The sequence below is a fragment of the Saccopteryx bilineata genome, chromosome 5 (genome assembly GCF_036850765.1).
Source record: "Saccopteryx bilineata isolate mSacBil1 chromosome 5, mSacBil1_pri_phased_curated, whole genome shotgun sequence".
Lineage (NCBI taxonomy): Eukaryota > Metazoa > Chordata > Mammalia > Chiroptera > Emballonuridae > Saccopteryx > Saccopteryx bilineata.
This window is the reverse complement of record NC_089494.1, coordinates 217,259,939-217,286,417: the sequence shown is the minus strand read 5'-3', so window position 1 is coordinate 217,286,417 and position 26,479 is coordinate 217,259,939. Positions and strand designations below refer to the sequence as shown.

The 26,479-nt window shown below is 36.5% G+C and overlaps 1 protein-coding gene across 5 annotated transcripts in view; it reads right to left on the bottom strand.

The window, feature by feature from the left end:
- EPHA5 (EPH receptor A5) overlaps positions 1-25,952 on the bottom strand; it is a 375,839-nt gene extending 349,887 nt beyond the window's left edge. For 4 of the 5 annotated variants that reach the window (XM_066279316.1, XM_066279315.1, XM_066279317.1 and 1 more), the window contains exon 1: positions 25,677-25,946. In XM_066279316.1, the coding sequence (XP_066135413.1) occupies positions 25,677-25,857 (181 nt within the window). In that variant the 5' untranslated portion in view covers positions 25,858-25,946. Of the gene's footprint in view, positions 1-25,676 lie in introns of all 5 variants that reach the window. The other variant, XM_066279318.1, reaches the window with a different exon arrangement.
- Between the last annotated feature and the right edge of the window lie 527 nt (positions 25,953-26,479).

Below are 26,479 nucleotides of genomic sequence, written 5' to 3'. Positions count from 1 at the left end.
CCAGAAGAAACTACTAATGAATATAATTAGTGGAAATGTTTGATACCACAGTTACTTTGGAAGACATAAATTAGATCTTATTTAAGTTTTATGGAAAATGTTTTTATTTCATTATTTATATTTTAAAATAAAGCCACATATTAAACTGAGAGAAAATCTTCAAAGTCATTTTCCCTAAGTCACTGTATAATTATAATGAAGATGGGCATATTGGTTGGTATTCTAATCAGTAATTAAAAAGTCAGATTCTCAAGGAGAAATAACTCTACAGAGGTCAATGGTTATATAGTCTATTTCAAATTTCCTGAAGTTATATCAGAAAAAAAAGAATCATGAATACAGAAACATTTAATAAGTAACAATCAGTTGACTGTCCAACCAATAAGAGATTATAATAGATGTTATTCAAAATAATCTTATGTAGACTTTATTTTTAGTACACACTAAAATTTTAATGACTTCTTGAACAAACAGAGAAAAGCTTTGAAAGAATTTACAGAATTTACTTTTAGAAAAGCCATAGAGTTGTTAACTAATTTTTTTGTTATTTGGGGGTTCATTGAGTGCAAGGAAAAGACAGAATGAGTAAAATGGAATATGTGTAAAACTCCTAAACCCACACCTTTATACATGCTAGCAAAGATTAATTTAAGTTAATAATTCAAATGTGGCCTTTAATGATTATTATTTTCAAATAGTCATAACATTGTATGTATCACTTTGACTCCACTGCCTTCTCCTTAACATCCTGCTAATATTAGTAACTAAGTCCAGAAAAATATTATTGGATTCTACAGGAAATTGACATATTGGGATAAATGTGTTTTTGAGACTTTGAAGAGTTGAAAGACATCTCAAAGACATTCAAGCCAGCAACATCAGTGAGCAGGGCCTTGAGAAAATGTGTGATCTTTGATGGCATGAAGACAAAGTAGGGAGCCAGGAGGCATTGTCTCACTCTTATATTGTTTCTATTTTTCACATAATCTTCACAGTAACAAACAAACCCAATTATAATGGTAGCTGACCCTCTACCATAATATATAGAGAGAATAATTCATAGAAACAGATAGAATGACATTCTGTTTCTCTAAAGGCACTGAACCAAAGTCCCATTGCATACAGTAAAATTCTGATGGATGTTTGCTTATTGATTTCCATTTAACAATATCAAAAAGGCTACTGGATCCAATTACAGCACACATTTTACTAATCTGTGGAAATAAACCCCAGTTATACAGCTGTCCAGCATCTCTTCATGGTCCCAGTCAGCACAGATGTGATTTCTTGCTTGTGGGCTAAATTTCATAATTTGACAACTGCTGCAGGGAACAAAGAACAGTCGACAAAATGAGTACAGGGAAGGAGTACATGTGTTTCCCATTGGAAAACTAAATTTGTAAATTTGATAAAAATTATGTTATAGGTTTAGGGTATTATGTAGATTTCTGGCATTTCTTTACTTGAAGGCAAGAATCAATGACCAACATTATTTCCACAGGTAATGAATGGGAGAGTATATATTTCTCTTGCAATTCTCAGCAATCATGCATACAACCTGAAAAAAGAAGAAGAAGATAAAGAAGAAGAAGGAGGAGAAGGAGGAGGAGGAGGAGGAGGAGAAGGAGAATTAAAAAAATATGGCAGCCCTGGCCGGTTGGCTCAGCGGTAGAGCGTCGGCCTGGCATGCAGGGGACCCGGGTTTGATTCCCAGCCAGGGCACACAGGAGAAGCGCCCATTTGCTTCTCCACCCCCCCTCCTTCCTCTCTGTCTCTCTCTTCCCCTCCCGCAGCCAAGGCTCCATTGGAGCAAAGATGGCCCGGGTGCTGGGGATGGCTCCTTGGCTTCTGCCCCAGGCGCTAGAGTGGCTCTGGTCGTGGCAGAGCAACGCCCTGGAAGGGCAGAGCATCGCCCCCTGGTGGGCAGAGTGTCGCCCCTGGTGGGCGTGCTGGGTGGATCCCCGTCTGGCGCATGCGGGAGTCTGTCTGACTGTCTCTCCTCGTTTCCAGCTTCAGAAAAATACAAAAAAAAAATATATGGCAAAAGGAACTTATTAATGTGTACTATGTGTCAGTTGTTCTGCTGGGCAACTTATATATGTTCTTTCATTTAATCATCTCAACAAAACTGTAGGATCAACAGTTTTGAGCCCCAGCAAGATAATCAAGGAAGAAAGTATGAAGCAATACTTGAGGCTTTCATGACAGCACAAGGTCCTGGCCACCCAAAACCAAGTCCCTCACTTAGAACCTGGACATAAGATACCTTGATTATAGGTACCAATCTCTCTGAACATCCAAAAGACATAAATTAAACACTAATCATAAATGAAACTAATTTATTTGTACATGAATCATGGATGCTGAACACTACTTGAGAAAAATCTCACAACCTGGGAGTTCGATTCTGAAAACTTAGGTCAATTATGTAACTCTGAGTTCCTAATCTGCCTTATCTTTTGGCAGAATTTGGTCATGACCCTGATGGACAAACACTCTCTCACACCATCTATGTTTAGTGACAACATAATTTCTGTGGTTTTCTTCTACTCCTCTGGCTACTTGTTTCTGTTATAAACTATGTTTCCTGTACCAGCCCTTCAAACTTTGGTTTTGATTAGAACTCTGTTTTTGCAGGCTGTCTTCACTTCTTACTCTATATTAACATTCTTGACTAGAACTTAATATGGTAAAATAAAAGAAACATTTTGAAAGAACAAATGCCTGGGTACCAGATCATTCATATTGAATTAGACTATTTGGATGGATAATGGCTTGTATATAGATTTTTTTTTTAATTTTTAGGTTGGTTGGTGGTTATAGAGGCAATGTTAGCTTATGTCCCTATGTAAGAACCCCTGTAGAGGAGCTCATCAACTTTTAAGTCTTCAGTATTAAATGTTAATGACCATTAAATTCATATGTCTTGTCCATTTATTTCTCCTGACATTTTTATGAATTTATAGATTCAACCTGTCCCAAGATGAACAAAATATCCTCTTTATACAAGAAAAAATCCTGTTTCCTATTTCAGTGAATGCAATGCCATAGAACTAGTAATTCTATCCAGAAATTTGTGAGTCACCTTTGTCTTCCTTTACCTTTACTGCTACATTGAATCAGAGATGAAATCCCACCAATTGTAACTATATTTTCTATATAACTCTGAACTACCTGCTTAGTTTCATTCCACAGCATACAGCCAAGTCCTGGCCATCATTTTTCACTTGAAAAATCTCCTAGCTGTTTTCTCAGTAGAGAGGCATGATCCCTTGCAATTTCTTCAAAATACTACATCCACAAAGATCTTTCGAAGCCAACAATATGGTCACATCAATCCAATACTTCAAACCCTGTCATTGTGTCTTACTGTTTTTAATAACAAGTCCTTCCAGCATTGGTTTATATTTTCTTCTCCAGTTTCATTCAGCTTTTTTCCTCCTTCTCTTTCCACCATTTAGCAATACTGAACATATTTCATTTCCAATTATGTGGTCTTACTATAGATTCAGCTCTGCCCAATGAACTGTGAAGGTGATCTGCAAAGGAAGGGAGTTTTTGAGAAGAAAACATTTAGAAAAGGCAATTGCTGGCTGCCTTGAAAGTTGCTGGCCATGGATGTATTTCTTGGAACTGGTGCAGTCATCTAGAGCAAATGAGAGTCAGCAGCAAAGCAAAGCTTACAGATTAAGGTTGGCAGAGTGAAGGGATGGGAAGTATCTGACTCTAAATTATATCATCGAGTTGCTAATCCATCTAAATTTGAAACTTGCCTCTCTTAGGATTTTCTGTTATGTGGGTGGGGGTGGGATCAGTTTTGTTGCTTAATCCAGCAAGGAAGTGATTTGCTGTTATTTTTAGAGAAAGACATCCTAACTGATACAACTACTAAGGGACAGATTTTGAAGTCAACCTCCAGTCTCTCTTATTACAGAGTCTGTTCTCTTTCCATCATGGCTTTATATTTCAAAAATTATATTTACAGAATTCTAATGACGTTCCCAACTGAATCTGAATACATTATGTTTAATTGTTGACTGTGAAGAACAACTGTCGTCTTTAATTGTTTGGTTCAAAATAGTTTCATCTTTGTTCATCTTGTTCTTTTGTTTCTTTTTCATTTTGTTTCAACATATTTTTCATCATCATAAGCAAAAATGTTTTTGAAGATTAAGCAGAATATTCGTACTATATACATATGACTATGAGAGAGGCAAAAATCCATAAGTATATATTTTGAATTGTTAATATACTATAAAATTGTGTACTTCAGGAGATGATAAAAAGTAATTCAGAATTAGTATTCACTAGTGAGATCATACAAAGTATTTATGCGAAGGTAACACTGAAATCCAGTGACAGCTAAATTATGACTAATGAGCAGCCAGCTACATTCATAGGACACATGGCATGGAAAGAGCAAAACCATATGGTTTTCAGTGGCTACCTTGTTAGGTGTGGTAACCAAACTTGTCAAATCTTACATAGTGATTTTATTCTAAAGAAAAAAGTCAACATTAGATGAAAGAACAGACTTGAAAATTTCCACATAATAGAATACACTCATTCAAATACCTGCTCAGTTCTATACCATATGCATACAGATAATATATGAAGCAATTCCTTATGAAATATGTGAAATCCTCACACTTGAAATAAATATGCTTATTCACAATTCACTTTGAGAATGGCTCACTGCACGAAGAATGCTCATTAGTCCTGTGGCTCTGATTTGGTATTATGTGAGCTTGTGGAAGTGGTTTTACTTCAAAGACCTCAGTTCTCGTATTTGTAATATTAGTGGTTGAAACTACACTTGATGTGTACAATATAACTTAATTCTAAGAATAATCCTTTGGTATATTGTTTTCTCCATTTTACAGGGAAAGAAACTGAAGTTGAAAAATTGGGCAGCAGTCCAAGGTCCCAGAGCTAATAGGTTCATAACTAGAATCTAAATGCAAGTCTTTCTAACTCTAGAACGCTTTGTCTTGCTTCTATATCACACTTGCTCCAATGTTGAATTGCTGAATCCAAAGGTTCACTCCTTTGAAATGTGTAACTCCAATATATCAATGTTTCATTAAATCAATGAATGGTGAATAGTACATCACAAAAGTCAGCATCTACAGAGAAGATATTGGCTATCCTGGGAAGATCACAGTTTAGTATTAATTTCCAACAAGATTCAAGTAAGCTACAAGATGCTGGAAAGCAAAAGGGTAAGTAACAAAGATGAATCTTCTTTTATTAACTTTTTATTTTGTCATTTATTATGCTTTACGGATGTTAACTGGGGCAAACCAGGGCACACGTGTCCAGGTATACTGGATACTTAGATGTTAAAAAGCATATACAGGCCTGACCTGTGGTGGCGCAGTGGATAAAGCGTCGACCTGGAAATGCTGAGGTCGCCGGTTCGAAACCTGGGCTTGCCTGGTCAAGGCACATATGGGAGTTGATGCTTCCAGCTCCTCCCCCCTGTCTCTCTCTCCTCTTTCTCTCTCTCTCTCTCTCTCTCTCTCTCTCTCTGTCTTTCTCTCTCCCTCTCTAAAATGAATAAATAAAATAAAAATTAAAAAAAAAGCATATACAAATATATAGAATGGCAAATGTATGCAAAGCTGATTCCTTGTTTTGAATAAAACCTTATCTTATTATCATCCTCATTATCCGTAATGTTTAATTGAAATATATCAAACTGCAAAACAATATATATAATTATTAGCTTTCCAGTCTTCAGGGTAGGACAAATGATGACTTGACATGAATGTACAATAAAGTAGACAGAAACTTGCACCAATTTAAAGTCTGTATTTTAAGGTGATGACATTTCTGAAAATGAGCAAACAACTGGGTAACCCAATAGCCCTTTCCATAAAATGAGACAAGAGCCATTTTTTTTTTTGCTGACAACTGGAATCATTATTTACATGTGAAACTTTGTATCTTATTTCTAATGTAAACTTAATTCTGATGTGAAGTTAACATGATTCTTGTTTTCTAAAACATTATATATATATATATATATATATATATATATATATATATATTACAAGAAATCTTTGGGTAAGAATTTATCATCAAAAATTAGTCAAGATATATAGCAATATAGAAAAAAAAGTACAAACAAATATTGTGTCCCAAATTTTAGGTAGCTGAACATAAATATTTTAGTATGTAGCTCTAATTATACATCTCAAAACAACTAGAATCATTCATGACAGAAAGTATTTTTTAGGTCATTCTACTAAAATACAATGAATTATGTATCTTAACAGGTACAATATAAGGCTGATGATCTAGTAGTAGTCATTTTTGCCTAGTAAATCTGGTGGCTAAAATCATTTTTGATATAAGATAAACTCAAGATATAAACTCAGTAGTTTGCTAATTCTGCTTTACCATCTATGAAAAGAAAAAAGAAATAAAGTAAAATAAAAGTGCTTTCAATTATCTGTGACATTGCAGCAGATGCTGTTTTATGCCTATTAATTATTCACATCCTTTCTCCTTCCTTGCTATCAGAATTTTACTTATGCTTAGAGTGGCAATGTGCCCAGTACCAAACAATGGGTCATGGCTGGCCTCAGAAAATAATGATAATCATGTTTCTATCATCTTAGTTTCCACTGAATCTGGTGGCCTTATTACATGGGTCTGGCCAATGAGATATAAACAGAAATCTACTTTTCAGTTTCTGGGAAAGTTCTCTCATCCTAGCTGAAGAAATAGTTAAGCTGACATGATTCTTGGATTTTTCCTTTCCTTTCTTCTTCTTGTTTTGAATTGGATATAATGCTTGGATATGCACTGGCTTTCTTGCAACCAAGAAGGAATAAACAAAAAATCACAATGATTTCTGGGCTGACATTATTAAGCCACTCAACCTGATACACCAGTCATATAACCCTAAACCTCTTTCTCAAGTGTTAAAAAAAAGTCCTCTACATTCTGTATATTTTAAATCACTGTTGAACATTTTTATATTGTCTAGAATCAAATCATAATTAATATAGATAATATATGGAACCAAAAAAGAACACGAATAGCCTCAGCAATCCTGAAAAAGAAGTATAAAGTGGGGGGTGTCACACTTGCTGATATCTAGTTATACTACAAGGCCATCATACTCAAAACAGCTTGGTTCTGGCATAAGAACAGGCATACAGATCAATTAAACAGAACAGAGAACCCAGAAATAAACCCACATCTATATGGACAATTGATATTTGACAAAGGAGATAAGAGCATACAATGGAGCAAAGACTGTCTCTTTAATAAATAGTGTTGGGAAAACTGGACAGGTACTTGCAATAAAATGAAACTGGACCACCAACCTACTCCATTCAAAAAAGTAAACTCAAAATGAATAAAAGACTTAAATGTAAGTTGTGAAACCATAAACATCTTGGAAGAAAACATATGCAATAAACTCTCTGATATCTCTCGTAGCAATATATTTGCTGATTTATCTGAACAAGCAAGTGAAATAAAGGACAGGATGAACAAATGGGACTATATGAAACTAAAAAGCTTTTGCACAACAAAAGACACCATTAACAAAATGACAACCCACACAATGGAAGAATATATTCACCAATACATCTGATAGGGATTAATAACCAAAATTTATAAAGAACTTGTAATACTCAATACCAGGAAGATAAACAACCCAATCAAAAAAATGGGCTAAAGAAATGAATAGACACTACTCCAAAGAAGACGTACAGATGGCCAGTAGACATATGAAAAAATATTCAACATCACTAATCAATAGAAAAATGCAAATTAAAACCACAATGAGATACCACCTCACACCTATCAGAATGTCAGTTATTAACAAAAGAACACTTAGTAAGTGCTGGAGAGGGTGTGGAGAAAAGGGAACCCTCCTTCACTGCTGGTGGGAATGCAGACTGGTACAGCCACTGCAAAAAACTGTATGGAAATTCCTCAAAAGAGTAAAAATGGAACTGCCCTTTGATCCAGCTATCTCACTTTTAGGAATATATCCTATGAATACCAAATCACTGATTCAAAAGAAGAAATGCACCCTCATGTTTACTGCAGCATTGTTTACAATAGACAAGATCTGGAAACAGCCCAAGTGTCTGTCAGTGGACGACTGGATTAAAAAGCAGTGGTACATTTATACAATGAAATACTACAGGGCCATGAGAAAGAAGGAAATCTTACCTTTTGGGACAACATGGATGGACCTTGAAACTATCATGCTAAGCAAAATAAGCCAGGCAGAGAAAGAAAAATACTATATGACCTCACTCATTTGAGGAATCCAATGAACAATGTAAACTGAGCAATGGAACAGAGGCAGAGGTAGAATCAAAGGGACCAGAGGGAAAGTAGAAGAGAAGATGGGATCAGAGAAGGGAAAGAGATTAATAAAATTATATATACATAACACAGCATTATAGAGAACAGGACAGCCAATCCTGGAGGGAAGGTGGGAAGGCTTTGGGGGGAGGGGGTTTGGGGGGACCGAAGGGAATAAGGGGGTAGGGAGAGATATATTTGGTGGGACACTTGAATCTATGTAAACACAAATTAAAATCATAAATAAAAAAACATATTATGAGTAAAAGATTTACTGCTCTAAAAATATCTGGGTAATCCTAAAATGTGTGTATATATCTATATCTATATCTATCTATATCTATATATCTATATATATAGAGAGAGATAGATATAGATATAGATATATATAATTTTTTCTTTTGCATTTTGGTATTTTCTTGAACAACTCTCTAACTTCTTGTATTTCCTTATTTTTAGTTTTCTCATAATATACATCACCTTTAGCCTTAGCACATTTTCTTATTCTCTTTTTGAAATTAATAGCAAACATAAAAAATAACATTTTCTGAGTGTTAGTCATATATATGAACATTTTTATATTATCTAGAATCTAATCTGAATTAATATAGATAATATATAAACAATGGCCTGACCAGGCGGTGGCACAATGGATAGAATGTTGGACTGGGATGAGGAGGACCATATATATATATGACAGTATATATAGAGTTTTTAAAAATGTGATGATTCTATTACCTGCATTAGAATCACTTGCAATGCTTTTTAAAACTGTAAATCTAGTTGCCCTTCTAAAACCTACAAATATAAATATCAGGTAGAGCTCAAGAGACTGCATCTTAGAAAGTCCCCACCACCCAAGTGATTTTTATCCTTACATAATTTGAGTCAGACGACATTTGAACTGGGCTATGCTCTATTGAACAAGGCAAATATACCCATTACTCAGTTGGATTGTCAGGGCACTGTAAAATCACAATAAAAATATGGAAAAATTAACTCTTAATTTTTGTACTGATAATGTTCCAGAGTAGCATCAGTTTCAGATCCAGATCTCTGTTTGAGTAGCTCTGAGTAAGAATTCTTCTAACAGGGACAAAAATAAGAATTATTTATGCACATTCTAAAAGTACAGATTTCTAAATTCTAATGTTAGAGATTTCCATAGAAGTTGCTTTAATGACTTTTGATCCAGTGAGTCTACGATAGTTCAGACATGGTATATACAATAATCCCCTCATCTTCGGGAATGCATTCTAGGTCTCCCAGTGGATGCCTAAAACCGTGGTGAGTACCAAACCCAACATGCACTATGCTTTTTCCTCTACAGGCAGATCTTATTATAAAGTTTAATTTAAAAATCAATCCTAGCAAGAGATTAGTGACAACAATTAATGATAAAAAATTATAATAATATACTATAATAAAAGTTATATGAATATGGCTTTATTAAGTAAAATTAGGTTATTTGAACACAAGCACTGTGATAAGCAAGATGGCTGCTAAGTGACTAATGAGTGCACATAGCATGGATGTTCTGAACACAGGGACGGTTCACATCCTTGTGTGACAGAGCTGAATGTCATGACATTCCATCACATGACTCAAAACAACAGAGTGATTTAAGATGAATGTTTATATAAAACATTTTTCATTTAATATTTTGTACTGTATTAGGTCACCGGTAACTGAAACTGTGGAAAGCAAAATTGTGGATAAGGAGGACAACTGCATTTAACAATGTTTTCAGGTTGGCTCTGTTGAGGTCCCTAGGTTAGACACCATTAGCTCATAGTAAACTGTCCCACATATTATAATTCGTTTTCCAGCGAGTTTGTTGTAAAGCTAAAAGTCAGGATCACGTCACACTGATCTTCTAACAACATTTCTTTTATCTATTTTTTTTTAATTTTTAAATATTTCTTTTACTGATTGATTTTAGAAAGACCGAGAAAACATCAATTTGTTGTTCCCTTTATTTATGCATTCATTGGTTGATTCTTATCTTTTATATTTTAACATATTGGTTTTCATGCTGAGCTCAAAAGGAACCTTGTGTTTCTAAAGGGATAGGTCAAAGGCATAAGCAGATAAAGGGAGGGAGGAGGTAAAAATAAGGCCAAGAAACCTAATAATTCTATTGTTATCTGCTTCATATATTGAGGTTCCATAGTGATTTCTTTTGAATTAGAGTTTCTTCTGATCAAAAGGAGAGTTTGAAAACCACTTCTAACATTATGTCCTTGTTTTGTTACAATGACTTATATAAGAATTTATCAGTGCAAATCAATTCTGCATATTTTGAAAATTGTTTAGAATATTATTCATGACATTATTCAATATACCAAACAAAAACACAATGGAAACCAGCTTTTTACAAACTCCAGTGTCTAAAGAAAATGCTTTTTCTTAATGAACTGACATATTTTCTGCCAGGAAATGAGAACTGTGTAACTGAAAGTTTATATAAAGCTACAATTCAATTGCTTTAGCATTGATGATAGTGAGATTTTTCTTGATATGCTTTCCATGCCCCCATATACTTTGCTTATATTGCATTATATTGATTTTCTTATAAAACATGTCATTTTATAATAAAATGTGATTCTCTCCTTGAAATATGGCATGCAAAAATAAAATACAAATCATAATACTAAGTACATTAATATAAAAGTAATAATCTCTAGCATAGCAGGTATAACCAAGAAGTTCAGCATCAAACACACCTGGTTTCTATTCTGTCTATTTCTTGTGTGACTCAATGCAAATTATTTACTTTCTCTCAAATCCAATCTCTATCAATAAACTGGAATAATGATATGTCCAGTTTACAGGATTGTGAGAATTGAAGGAGATAATGTGATAAAAGTCTCCATAACAGTACTTATAATTATCCCACTAATCTAGAGAAAAATTCCATTCAAAAACTCTTAGCTAAGTAGAATACAGTATGAATCCACTAATAACTCCTAATATATTTTTCATAATTTTTAAAGTTAATAAAAGTGTGTTTAAGAGAAATGATTAAATATACTAATTGGATGCATGTTAGAATTAAAACCACTAATGGAACAGTAACCAAACTAAACTTAAAAAGCCATTTATCATTACATTTTGAACTTACTCTTTTATAAATCTATTTTAATGCTATTCTATTCACTTGGTTGATGTTATTCTTTTTCCTGTTACTTTTCTTGTAATATTAAGAATTCCTACCAAGTTATATATCTAAAATATGTCATAAAGTAAGTGACAATTAAATAATCCAGAAAATCTAGAACAAATAAAAGGGTCAATCCATCTCCTCACAAGAAATTAAAACCATTAAAAAACAGATGCTTTAGATTAATTGCTTTGCTAGATGTAAAATTAAATTATGCTTAAAGTAGAAAAATTATTTTGTGGTTGCTGATGAAGCTCATTTCATCTGAATTCTGAGGATTTATCTTAAGAAAGAAGAGGCAGAAAGCAGTAGCTGATTAAACCTCAGATGTTTTAATGATTAATTTCTCCCAAATCCAATCTCCACCAGTAAACTGGAATAATATGTTCATTTTACAGGGTTGTGAGAATTGAAGGAGATTTTGTGATAAGAGTCTTCATAATAGTACTTATAATTATCCCGCTAATCTAGAGAAAGATCAATTCAAAGACTCTTAGCTAAGTAGAATACAATATGAATCACTAATATTCCTAATGAATTTGTCATAAATTTTTTCTTAGTGGATTATTTTCTTAGCGCTTCCCTAATCTCAGTAGAACTTTCTTCTTCTCATTAATACTTTTGGTATAACTAAAATAAAGTCTTATACTGTCAAATTTCTTGGTATTAACTTGTTTTGGTTCTCAAATCATAAAATCTTTGAGTTGGTAACATCAGTTTAGAAGAGACTTTGTAATACCAGAGATTCTAAACTCTAATAGTAATGAATTGAGGAAAAGAGCTATATTGGGTCCACCTGCAAAAGCATAATAGAATGAGACTCGGTGTAGTCAATATCAGGGTCTTTAAAGAAACATGGAGGTTTATCGATAGTATTCATTTATTAATCATAAATTAATAAAATAGTATGTCAGGGTATAACATTTCATTATAATATATGAGGGTTTGACTCTCTGAGTTTACAGAAAAGCACAACTTTTTCATATTGATGAGTTTGATAAATATAAAAAAAACCTACTGCGCCTGACCTGTGGTGGCGCAGTGGATAAAGCGTCAACCTGGAAATGCTGAGGTCGCCGGTTCGAAACTCTGGGCTTGCCTGGTCAAGGCACATATGGGAGTTGATGCTTCCAGCTCCTCCCCCCTTCTCTCTCTCTGTCTCTCTCTCCTCTCTCTCCCTCTCTGTCTCTCTCTCCTCTCTAAAAGTGAATAAATAAAAAAAATAACTGCTAGTTTTCTTGGAATTAATTTATTCTGGTTGGCAAATCATACTATCACTGTTAGTAGGAAATTCTCTGTTCAGAAGAAAACTTTTCCTCTGATTAACCTTTATCTTTTACAGCAATTTCTATTCTGATCAAGTACCAGAAATGTGGAAACAAGGAAAAACAATTCTAGCCCAGTGTAACATGCTACATGGGGAGTAACACTTGGTACACAATCTTGGTGACACTGACGTGAGGTCTTGCCTACCCTATGGACCTGGCACAATGATTAAGTTACCTAAGTGAAGAAAGGAGTCGTGTATTTCCTACTGAGCTCTCAGAATCCAATGCACAGCTGCACAGCAAGTAGGTCTCCCCCACAGGAGCCTAGACTGCAGGGACAAGAGGGAAGTGGTAGGAGAGGTAGGCCAGAAACATATCCCTGAGAGCTTTGTACTCAGGCTCAACTCAAGGAGTTAGATCTGATCCTGACAGCACTGGAGAGCCATTGAATGGCGTACCCAGGGAGTAAACAAGGGCTGCTTGGGCAACTGAACTGAAGTTAAGTGTTTTTTCTTCTGGTATTTCCACTTATAATAAATACTAGACAGTACTTGCTGACTAAGGTAGAAAATTAGACCTTGCTAAATGGCAGACTGCTAAACCTTACTAATTTTTTTTAGCACATGTTAACATTTAAAACTTATATAATGCTTACTTTGTATTAGAACTTTTAAAAACCACCATATTGATGTGAATTCACTTAATCTGTACAAGTCTCAATCGTACTAGGATTCCTCTTTTACAGACAAGGATGCGTAGGCACAGGGGGTGTTCTGTCTTGCAGGAGGTATCACAGCTCTAGGGGACTCAGTCAGGATCCAGAACCCACGATCCTCTCACTCTGCTGCCCTGCCTCCCGGTGTGGAGCATTGATTCTCTGGTCAGAAGACTTGGGTTTTGAAACTAGATCTCATTTTTTTTAATAGATCACATTTTCTTGTGTCAATTTCTTTGATTATAACAATAATTTATCTAACTTATACTACAGGATTTTTTATGAGATTCTTGTGGGATAACGTAGGTTAGTACATTTTATAGACTATAGAGCACTTTAAATGTATAAACTATATAAAAGTGATTATAAAATATTGACTATCACACTGTACATAGGAGAAAAGAAGCACCCAAGGAATGACTTGGATAAAACACAGAATGAATATATTTTCCACTGCACTTTTCAGTCCCCTCACTTGTTACAAGAAATTGTATTGCCTTAAAAATATAATATCACATGTTAAGTCAAAACTATGTTTTTCAAACTGCCCTGCAGTCTCAACAGAGCAAGGGTATTGGTCAGCAATAAACAGTACTGTTTGGGGAGAGAGTTGGTTAATGAGATTTAGGGTGCTATGAAGCTACAGCCTGGGCTAGGGATTGAGAACTGGGTTGCTTATATACTAAAGGAAAAGAAACTATATAGATTTTGTTTTGCAAGAGAGAGAGAGAGACAGAAAGAAAAAGAGATGAAAAGCATGAACTTGTATTTGCGTCACTTTAGATGTTCATTGATTGGTTCTCATATGTGCCTTGAACTGGGAGCTGCAGCCAAGCCAGTGATCCCTCACTCAAGCCAACAAACTTGGGCTTCAAAGTAAGCGACCTTTGGGCTCAAGCCAGCGACCATGAGGTCATGTTTATGATCCTACGCTCAAGCCAGCAACCCTACTCTCAAGCTGGTGAGCCTGCACTCAACACAGATGAACTGGTGTTAAAGAGTACAACCTCGGGGTTTTGAACCTGGGACTTCAGGTCACTGCTCTACCCACTGTACCACCACTGCTCAGTCCAGAAAATATTTTTAAAAAATAAAGACTACATATCCTGAAATGGAAAGAAAATAATGTATGGGAAAACATTTTGCCTTGTGCTAGTAGGATGTGTGGCAATGAAACATGGGGTAAATTAGTGTGTAAGAGCCCAATGAACAGTAGTTGATCAAATATTTAGTGAGAGGGAAAAAAATTGAAGCTATGAGTGATGATGAGTGCAAATATCCTTAGGACTCCATATGAAATTTTATTAGCACTTTTACTATACTTCAGTCAATGGTCTCTAAGACAATGCTGGAATCAGATTGCCGTGTTTGAATGCAGATTTCAATCACTTTCAGATTTGTAACTGTGGGCAAATTATTTAAACCAGTGGTCCCCAACTTTTTTGGGGCCATGGACCCAGAAAAAAGAAATATTTTCACGGACCGGCCTTTAGGGTGGGATGGATAAATTATCATGTGACCGAGACAAGCGTCAGAGTGAGTCTTAGATTAATGTAACAGAGGGAATCTGGTCATTTTTTTAAAAATAAAACATCATTCAGACTTAAATAAAACAGAAATAATGTAAGTTACTTATTCTTTCTCTGCGGACCGGTACAAAATGGCCCATGGACCTGTACCAGTCCGTGGCCTCGGGGTTGGGGATCACTGATTTAAACTATTCCTTATGTCATTTTTCTCAGGTATAAAATGATAATAGTAATTAGAATTAATATTATTATATTATTTCTTATGTTTATTTTGAGGAAAGTAAAGTAACATATATGTAAACTACTTAAAACAATGTCTTTACACTGTATGTTAATAATAAATGTGAGTTATAATTATTGTATACAGGTGCATGAACCTTTTTATTTTTTATTAAGTGAGAGGCTGGGAGGCAGAGAGACAGACTGTGGCATGTGCCCTGCCCAGAATCCACCAGGCAAGCCTCTTACAGGGTGATGCTTTCCCATCTGGGGCCGCTGCTCCATTGCTTGGTAACTGAGCTATTTCAGCACCTGAGGCCAAGCCATGGAGCCATCTTTGGCAGCCACTTGCTCAAAACATTCGAGCCATGGATGTGGGAGAAGGAGAGAGAGAGTGAGAGTGAGAGAAGGGGAAAGGGTGGAATACCCTGTGCCTTGATCTGGGAATCAAAAATATTTCAAATCTGTTCAAGTTCTGAATAAAATTAAATACATCAGAAAATTGTTTATAGTGTCAGATATCTGTTTCAGGACATTTCCAGGGATTTCATGTCCCAACTATTCACTTTCAGCAACATCTTATAAGTCAATTTATTGTATGTCTTTCTCTCTATATATATAACATATATTATACACACACACACACACACACATATATATATAGCAGAGTTTATCAACTTTTATTCTCTCATGGCACACATAAACTAATTCCTAAATTACTGTGACATACCAAAAAATATATTATTGTCAATCTGAAAAAAAACAAACTGATATAATTTTAACTAATCCACTCCACACAGCTAATGTTGTGTTGGTGTTGTCATTTTTTTTATTTGACAATCTAAGGAAAAAGAGGTCAGTGGCCCTGACTAAATAGGCAAGTATTGAATGTTTTAAAAATTCTTGTGGCATGCTGGTTGAAAGTTCCTGATATGTAGTACAATGGATAACATACTATGCGAGGACTAAGTATTTAAAATATTTGAAGATATATATTGATATGTTTTATAGCTACAAAGCAACATCTGACCTCTACCTATGAAATAGTGAGGTAAATTTCAAGATTTACAACCCATGACCCTTATACTAATGGTTTCGCCTTTAATGCCTAGTCAAATCCCAGCGTTCAATATTAAATGGGGAAAGTAGCGGAAAATTAGAACATCGTGTGACTGATTTTTATTTTGAAAAGCTATATAAAAAATTTACATATGCAATTATTTTGGTTGAATTGTTCCCCTGTCCCAGATTCCCTATAATCACCCAAAACAAGGGAGATGATAAACTATGATTGTGAAATCATACCTCAAATATCCTATATTTAGTGGTGAGGAAAGACAAAAATTAATATTTGTTGTGTACCTAGGAATTCTACCAGGCAACATACATACATCCTTATTTTATTTTTACAGTAACCCTGTAAGTGTAAGTTAACACTTCATTTTAATTATGTCAAATCTGAGGTGAATGGTTCAAGGCCATTCCACTGATATATGGCAGAGATCATTTCATGGTCTTTACGTCTCCCATTGGCACTACCCAGTGAGAGGCACTATTATTGTGAGCTTAATTAAAATTGAGCTATAGGGCCCTGGATGACATGGATAATTTCCATGCCACTGGGGTACTAGGAAGTGTTCCATTTTCTGTTACATTTGCAAAAGTAAGATCTTTCTGTATTCCTTTTCTGAAAGAAGTCTTTGCACATATAATAAGCTTATATCCACAAAACTGGTGCACCTTGTGCTTTCATATATTTTGATCCTTATTCAGCGAAAGGAGTGTTTACATACACAAACTATGCAGAGCTTTAATCAGCTTTATTCCTCTAACTTCCATTTGAGTAGTGCTCTACCAATTAGAAAACTGTGTCATTGTGCTTGTTCTCCACAATAATTATGTAAAGTAGGTAGCACCAAATTACAAGAAAGTGAACTGAGGTCAAGGAGAAAAAATAACAAAATGAGTGTTCACAGAGCTTATAGTAAGTGATGGAGCTTAACAAACAAACAAACAAAAAGAAAAACACTACCACCAACAAAAATGACTAGTTCATGTTCTGAATTTTAAAGGCAGTGCTTTGTTTTTATGCCTTCTTCATTTTTTCCCCCTGTAATTCCATAACATTAAGTTCTTTCCCTTCCTTGTTTGACAAACTGATTCCAAATCTGCAAAATTAAATCTGTTGTTCTCCATTTGCAGAAAAATCTAATATGATGGTTTGAAACTAGACCACCTTTAAAATCTTTCACACGCAGCAGTTTCCACGTCTTTTCTACTTTATCCAAAGGCTTGTTGTACTTCCTTCTAGGAGACTTATTATCACATCACTACACTGCCTAAAGTGAAACTCAAGGAAGAAGAGGGCTCCTTGTCATCTTCCACAAGACCAGGCGGTTAGCCTGTCCAGCTAGCATACTGAGCCAGAGCCCCGGGTGAAAGTTAGAACTTGGCTCACAGAGAAAACTCCTGCTGTGGGCTGCTGGGCTGAACTGGTGCCAGCAGGATCTACCTGCTGAGTTTGTCTTTCCACAGAAAAGACATTAACAAGCATCCTGGAACAGGATGGGACATCCAGGGCAAAGTAAATAAGTGAGCTATAAGAAACAGAACTCACAGAGACATCTCAAACTCTTGTACTTTTGGTTTTTAAAGAAAAAAAAACACAACTATGACTTGGTTTGACACAATGTACTCTTTACCTTTAGATACTGTGTTCCATGATTTATGAAACAGAAGACTATTATATTGTCTTATCTCCCAATTAGAAATCACAATATCTCTTGAAAACAAATATAAAAATAAAGAGGGTTTGTATATATGAGTGTGAGACATAACATGCGTGGCTCTTACCCTCTTTGGAATTAGTATGAATGTGTGAATGGATTGTCTGATAGGGAAGGTGAGAAGAAGGAGGGAAGGAGGGAGAGAAAAGAAGGATGAAATGTGTCTTTTGAGGAGAAATTAATCAATGTGTATACTTTTGATTTCTGAACTTTGCTGTAAGTTATACTTCTATTAAAAAGTGTTTTAAAATAAAACATGCATGTAAAAAAGAAAGAAAAAGAAGGATGGAGGGACTAAGGGAAAGAGGGGAAGATGGAAAGAAAGGAAAGGAATATGTGAGTGTCAAATTATTATAAGAGAAAAAAGATACTACTAATAAAGGAGTAAAAGAACAGACTGTATTTTCTCTATTTCTCCGAATACTTACTCTGAAACATGTTTACAGATAGAACTATTTCTCACAAAACATATACAAAATATTTCAACCCCGGGGTTTTGGCTCTTGAATTTTTTTTTTTATACCAGAATCATTTACTTCACAGAGTTATGGTCCAAGTTTAGTTAGAAGCAAAGACAGGTGACAGATGTAGAAGATGGTTTGGGCAATAGTCCAGCCACTAAAACAGAATTAGAATTATCACAGATACTTTAATTTCAATTATTTAGTCGGTGGGGTGTCTAATGCCACAAGTATTTGGCATAACTCAACAAAACAGCTTACAGAGAAATAGAAGGAAAAATCCTAAATGAGTGAAATGAAAAGAACTGGGAGTTATTTTATTTTTATTAGATGGAATATATCTTCAGAATCAGAATGAATCAAATATAAAATTACAAAGTAGTTGTGTATATGAGTGCTTGTGTGTACGTTTGGTATTTTTTTAATAAAATAAAAACCAAGCATTTTTATTAAAATCAAGTTCATCTTGATATTCCTCCCAGTATTTCTTCTAGCCTCACCATGACCTTTCACATACCCCTAAACTTATCCATTTGCATATATACTAACTTCCAGTGAAGTTACCATACTCTGTCTCATATATGCACCACAATTAAAGCTATGAACTATAAGTTGCTGGAACATACAAAAGAAATAATTTATGATCTAGGTTCGACTTTGATGAACAATAATTTAAGAGATAATTTAAATGATCTTGACAAAGTTACACATAAACTGATCATAGATTAAAGGCCGGGAAATCTATAGGAAAATAAGAGCTAAAGTAAAGTTTAATTATGAACAGAATCTACTAGGTTTTCCGTAGCTAGAATAGGTTGTAAGTTGTACTTGAAAGGCAAAGCTCACACGTAGTTTTTAGAGAATTTTCAGGCAACCTTTAAACAGCAGAGAGGATTCCTTATGATTTATTTAAATCACTAAAGATAAAAAAAGTCATTTAAAAATTCTACTAACATCAAATGGCAGTTAATAAAGGCCATCATGCTATCCACATTGTTTTTTAAAACTCCAAGTGATATAGCTACTAAATTAGTTTCATTTTATAACTTGGCCATGACTGGGATTCTCATTATAGATACTGAATGAAAAATTTGAGCTTTTAGAAGACAAACAAAAATACATGACCATAAATTACCAAATTACTAGACCTTTCACCAGATACAATTCAAATTATAATGCTTTTTCTTTTTATTTTCTTATTTTTAGTTTTACACTAACAGATTTTATCAGGCAATGATTTTTTTTTTTACTTTGGCAATGCAAGAAGCTAAAAGGAAATTTAAAAATCTCTATATCTCATAAAATTCATTAATTAGAAATATATGTTAAATAATTTGTTTTCATAGTTATTGTAATATACATTTTAAATTAGAGTTATATTGTGATTTTACATGATAAAAAATAGAATGGATAAATCTTCTACTATATGTGAAATTGATAGATGTAAATTTTAATCATTTTAATATTAAAGAATACCTGTTACTATCTATATGTAACTTGATTTATAAGTACCTATATGTAACTGGATTTATAAGTACCTATTTCATAGGACAATTTATGGCATCAGTGATCCTACTAGTATTTTTAAGACAAGTTCTTCAGTGTGCCACCTTGCATATGTTCCTAAATGTATTATCAAAAATGAGCTGTGTTCTAAATTCTGATTTAAAATTCTGAAACATTTTTTCTTGTTCAAAAAAAATTTTTGTCTTGTTAAACACTTTAAAATCTATTTAACCCTGAATAAATAAAATGTGTAGAAAATTAGAAACAAAATAGGAAAAAGTAGACTTCCCTATGTACTCATGCTAATTGTTTTGGCAGTGCAAAACTATATTCTTAAAAGTGAATCATTTACATTTTAATTAAACACTTTCAATGGAACCAATTATTTAGACAAGATTTTCCCAATGAGTAACTCTTAAATCTTACAGTTTTCTAATTGCTACATAGTGCTTTAAAAGTTATAGTGTACAGGTCAGAGATTCTCCTGTTTTTAATGTTTCTTATATCTATATATCTCCCCAAATAAACCCATTTTGTTTATTATATTATAGATAAATATTATTAAACATTTTTTAAATGTGAAGCATTTTAGTTTGTCTCCAAAGTCTTTAGAACTCAATTCATTTTTTAGCTACCCTTATATACACCCATAGAAATATAAGTGTACTATCTGGTCTGTGGTAGAACATATGATAAGTTTTTTAATGTCAGTTTAAAATACCATCAGGTTTGTTTATGTGTACATCAGATGAGGATAACTCTTTTAAAGAAATTACTACCTGATCCTATACATTTTGATAAAATAATTAAATGTGTATTTACCCAGTGGAGCATACCAGTAGGAGCTATTCCACTCTACAGATAAAAATATGTTCATCACAGATAACAGAAAGAAAGAGCTATTCTGAGTCTCTAAGGTAACAATATACATTTTTTAGCTTTCATATTGCTTTTGTAGTCAAAATTCATGTCTGAAAAAGAAAAGAATAGTGCAATAAATTTTTAGTGACATAAGCAAGGCGAGATATTCAAAGTTCAGTTAATTTTTAAGCTTTATGAAAACAGTTATAAATCTATTTTAAGATTGTTAAAAGTGCCATAATCATCTTTGAATAATTAAGTACCTCTGTTAACTTAAATCCAAACTTTTCATTAGTAAAATGGAATATATTAGCTAATTTAAATTGAAAAAATAAAGTATAAAGAGTTATTAACACTTTTGACACTAGTTATTTCTTTGAGATACTAACAGCAGATTTATCCTTTAAAAATATTAGGTTTGACTCATAAAAGGAAAAATAACTATAGTTAATAATATTTAATATATTCTATTTTCATATCAAAGGTATAAAGTGTCCTTACAAATAAAAGAGAAATTAATTAGTCAACAAGCAAAGATATAATTAAGCACTCCAAACAAAGAAAATTGAATTTGGTCAAGTTAATCCACAAAAATTCAGTGAAAATAACTATAGCATAGTTATTTTTACAATAGAAATATTGAATAAAGTTTAATATTTATATAGTTTGGAGATGTTGGTCTGTAAATAATCATCTCATTTTGATATTTTAAGTAAAAATACTCCAAATGGTCATGGTTTGTAGAATATTGATAATATAATGATAAAAATTCATTTTTAAGTATAAAAATGTACGCTTTTTTATATACCAGTTATATTCTTTGTCAATTAAAATGAAAAATTAATAATATATAGAAATGACAATATTACAAAAAAAATTTTAATCAAAAGAAATTTTCCATGGCTAATGCAGGAACTGCCCACCTTCTTTTCTGTCTTAGATGAGGAAAAGAAATCCTCTTACTTGTCACCCTGACACCTAAGAATATATTTGTCTACCTAAAAAAAAAAAAAAAAAAAAACCTTAGAATTTCAAGACTCAACTTTTTGTCTTCCTTTCATGGTTTATAATGCAAAGAGCCAAAACTCTTCATAGTCCCTCATAGTTCCAACAATCTAGGATTGAAATAGGGGTAATGGCTTTCGTTTTTGTTTAGTGGAGTCCTGGTGAGGGAATGATTTTACTTTCCCTTTTCTGTGGGGTTCTGCCACTTTATCGAAAAGGAAATGAGTTACAACAGGATGACAAGACACACAAAACAAAGCCATGCAGTTTTACAAATCTGTTCTGTCCTCCAATCTGTTTTATGGGCCTGGTCCTATTATTAACCAAGAAAAACCCTAAAACAAATATTCTTTCTATTCTTTCTTTTCATTGAAAACATTTACAATTTTATGACTGTTTTTCGAACAATTTAGCCCCAATTCTTTTTTGCCCTTTGCCATCCCCTCACCCCTCAGACCTTCTCTATCACACATTCTCAGATATACAAAACATTCAGAGACCAGATGCTGGACTTTCCAAATACAAACTGCTGACAACTGTCAGAAGCACTTTACTGGGACATTACTGACTGTAGTTTCAATGAATTAAGCTTGATTCACTGCGGGTGAATCATTTTCAATGCAGAGCTGTTCAAGGGTAATTGGCCAAGAATCCCTGCTGTGAAAAGCACTTGTCAAATAATGCTTGTTTACAAATATATCTCCAGACAGCAAAAAGTGGCAGTTATTGAATAAGTTCAGGGCCACCTCCAGTATTCATAACATGGACACGTTCCCTTTACTTATTAAATCTGTTAAAATTTTCACTTGTTGATATACTTTCTGATACTTGTCCCGCTTGATCAATCTTAGCTAAGTTTCTTGCTAAATACATCTCCGAATCATTTTGTAATAAAAAAATATTTTGTGTATTTCACTGTAGTTCAAATGTTTCTTCCACAGATAATTTATGACTAATGTATATAATAAGACAACAAAAGATATACTTATCTTAGAATTCAGGCTACAGAATACATTTTCCTCTTATTGTTTTTTACCTAACATATTCTAACATGCATTGCATATCAATTCAAGATTTGAGATATATATTTGGCTTTTTCTGTCCAATTTTGTTTATTTATATCTATCAAAGTAAATTTTTTTAAATGACTGGATTCAAAATTATAAATGTCAACTCACATTTATTTTTATCTGCCTTTAAATTATTTTTTGTCACATATAGAAGCACTATATTACACACACACACACACACACACACACACACACACACACCAAGGTCTGGAAAGTCACTAAGCATCCATACATTGTAGAAAGCAAAGCATATGCGAGCAAGTTATTAATGGATGCAATGCATTCATCAAATTTTTCTACCCCTGTTAGTCCAGAGTCACTCCAGAAATAATCAAAAACAAGCTGAAAAACTCCAATCGGAATCTTTAAATAAATAAACTGACTGATACTATAAATATCTTAATATATTCTTGTTGTTTGACTTATAACACTGCCATGGAGGAACAGAACGAAGAGAATAAATAAAATTTAGAGAAGAACAGAAATAAAGGTCTGAGATGATACTGAGGGAAAGATGGAAAACTGTGTTGGGCAGAGAAAGGATGAATGAGATGAAGTCATATATATTAATAAGACTTTATTTTTAATTACATAAAATAGTGAGTTACAAAATGTACACCAAACAGCAGATGTGCCTTTATTTTTAGTGTCTTTAGAGCAGTGAGTGGTAAAGTATCATTCATTTTTGGTTAGAACCCTCCAAGTCCCTTCCCACTGTAGCTCAAGTTTTGCTGTGTGTTAGACTAGCTGGGGTAAGGACAACACATCCCGTGGGTGCCAAGCTCATAGATTAAGCCAACGTCCGCCAGATTCAAGCTCCACTTACAACACTTCAGGAGACCAGCGCTACTTCCTCGCTTCCTTACATTTCCTCTGCCTCCTCTTTCTCCCCACACAGTCTTGGCCCACATTTCTACTGAGAGGACTCCTCCCTGGTACTTTATTTCTTCCCCGTCTCTACCCAAGAGCCACTCTCCCTTTCAACTCTACATACTCTCCTTCCCCCATCACACCTGGAATAAATAAATAAATATAATGGGAACGTGAGAGAATGCATATTATTATTACTCTTTAAATCCAAACCAGGATGCCCCTTCTGGTGGAATAAGACATTTAATAGAAGGACTCCTAACCCTGTTAATAATCCCTGGACTTCTAATATAATGAATCTAAGAGCAGACGTTAGTAAAAGGAGCACGACTTCAGATGACACTTTTTCAACTTTATGGGGAAGGGAAAATGCAGATTGCTTAGATTAAACATGGGAGATTGCATGCAGATAGGATGTCAAACTACATATAATCCCATGAATCATATATTTTTTAAACTAGGAATTCAAGAGAGAAGTTCGTGGGGTAGGGAGTCTCCATCTGCCCTGCTTTCACACGGTTCCCTGGGAGCTGGCGGCGCTCCGAAAGCAGCTCAGCGCCCGCCTCCTCTGCAGCCAAGACAAAACCCGTGCTAGTTGCGAAGGCACACACGACTCCGCTGCTTCCTCTTGCCGCTCCAGCGTCCCCTGCCCTAGGAGTGCATGGACATTTCTAAGGTTCTGTGCCTCACGCCTCACTCCTGGCATCCGGAGCCCCAAATCGAAATCCCAGCCTTTCAGAAAGGAGTTAGTGTTTTCTGTTTCGTGGTGGTGCTGACCGCTCCTTGAGGTCAGGGTCTGAGATGCTGACCTCCACCCTAAAGGAATGCGTCCTCGTCCTGGAGCTGAGACCGGAGCACAGAGCCGGGCCCGGGTGAAGGAGTGAGGTCAGGGCCCCCGGCCAGGCTGTGGCAGGCCGAGGGGCTGCACACGGCTCCGGGAGCACCCAGTGGAACACCCAGCGGAGCACCCAGCGGAGCCCTGGCGCTGCGCCTGCCACCGGCCGGCCCTCTTTTCCCAGGAGCAGGCGGGGAAAGTCTTCTGGGTCCCGGGCAAAGCGAGGCGCGCTGGGGACTCCAGGATCCGGTGCCGGGCCCCAGGGGGGCTTTTCTCTAACCCAAACCCAGAGAGACACGTCCCAGTGGGGTCCGGTGGCAACTTCCTGGCAGCGACACGCCCCTGCCCCCTCTGCCTTTCTCGGCGTCCCACCTCCCCATCTTCCCCTTGCACCTCAGTGGGATTCTGCACCCCGCAAAGTGACAGGCATCCTACAGTGCAGGGCGCCTTCAGCCCTTCATCATCTCCTCCCTTGGGAGATGAGAGCTCTCGCCACACACCCCAGAATAGCAGCTGGCGATGCCCTAAATAACAGCTCCCAGGAGGCACTTTCCCTCCAAATAAAAACACCCAGCCACCCCCACAATGTTTCCCATCATCAGCCTTGAATAACGGGTTCTGAAAGCCCCACCGCTCCGAGATCCTTGTCTCTGGTGCTTCCAACAGTTCCCACTCCTCCAAGCCCCAAACGGCACTTCCCCGGCGCTTCCGTGAGCCTCTGCCGCACCCAACCGCCCAGCGAGAGGCTCCAACGCCTCTCCGCCTCTGGCTTCCAACTTCCTCGCCGCCCCAGCAGCCCCCGGCGCAGGCAGGCCGCTCGCCCAGCACCCTGTTTCCGTGGTGGTGCTGACCGCTCCTGTCAAACAATACAGCCAGAGACAGCAGAGAGCGAGCAAGAGGCCAGCGAACGCTGACCGCACGCGGGTTCCAGCCGAGCAGGGAGATTCGTCTCCCGCAGCGCCGTCCAGCGCGCCCAGCCCCGCACTTCCAGGTCCCGCCCGCCCCTCCGCCCCTCCGCCCCGGTCGCGGCGCTCACCCCCCGCCGCTCTACCTTCGTTGCTGGGGCTGGCGAGGAGGGTCCGGAGCGCTGCGCACAGGAGAAGGCACGTCCAGAGGGGGGCCCGGTGAGGGGCAGAGGAGCAGCCGGCCAGAGACGCAGGGGTGCGGGGGGAGTCGCCGCCGCCGCCCGGGGGCCGCCGGCGTCCCGCACCCTGGGGCCCCGAGCCCCACATCTTCTCCTCGCGCCTCGCCTCTGCTGTCCCGCGCGGCTCAGTCCACTGCTCCGGCCTCGCCGAGGGGGCGCGAGGTTCGCGGCTCCTCCTGGTTCCCCGTGGGGTCCTCGCCTTCTGGCACGCAACTCCCGTAAATGCGGGACCGCGGCGCTCGGAGCCGCTGAAGTTTGCTCCGGCTCCCGTCTGCCTCCTCTCCGGCGGGGTTCGCAGAAATACTGATTAAGGTGGATGGTTCGGCCCTGGGTCGGACTGAGAGGGTATCGAGAAGGTCCTGCGTCCTGCGCCTTTACCTCCGCGGAATGATTTTGAGGATTGAGGTATTTGTACTGCCTCTGGGGGGAAAGATAAAGGCTCCTTCTTGGTCGTCAGGGTTGAGGTGGACGAGGGTAAGGAAGACAAGTCATCTTAAGGAGAAAGCCTCAATAAAAAAGATGAGAGGAAAAGCAGGATAGCTAAGCTACAGAAAGAGGAGTGGAGAAAATGCGAGCGGGGAAACTACGAGACAGGAGAGCAGAGGAAAAGATGCAGAGTTCAAAGCGGTTGGCAGAGGAAATAGCTGCGGGCTGAGCCCCGCGGAGGGGAGGAACGGACGGCGGCGAGCCGGCAGGAGCGCGGAGCCCGG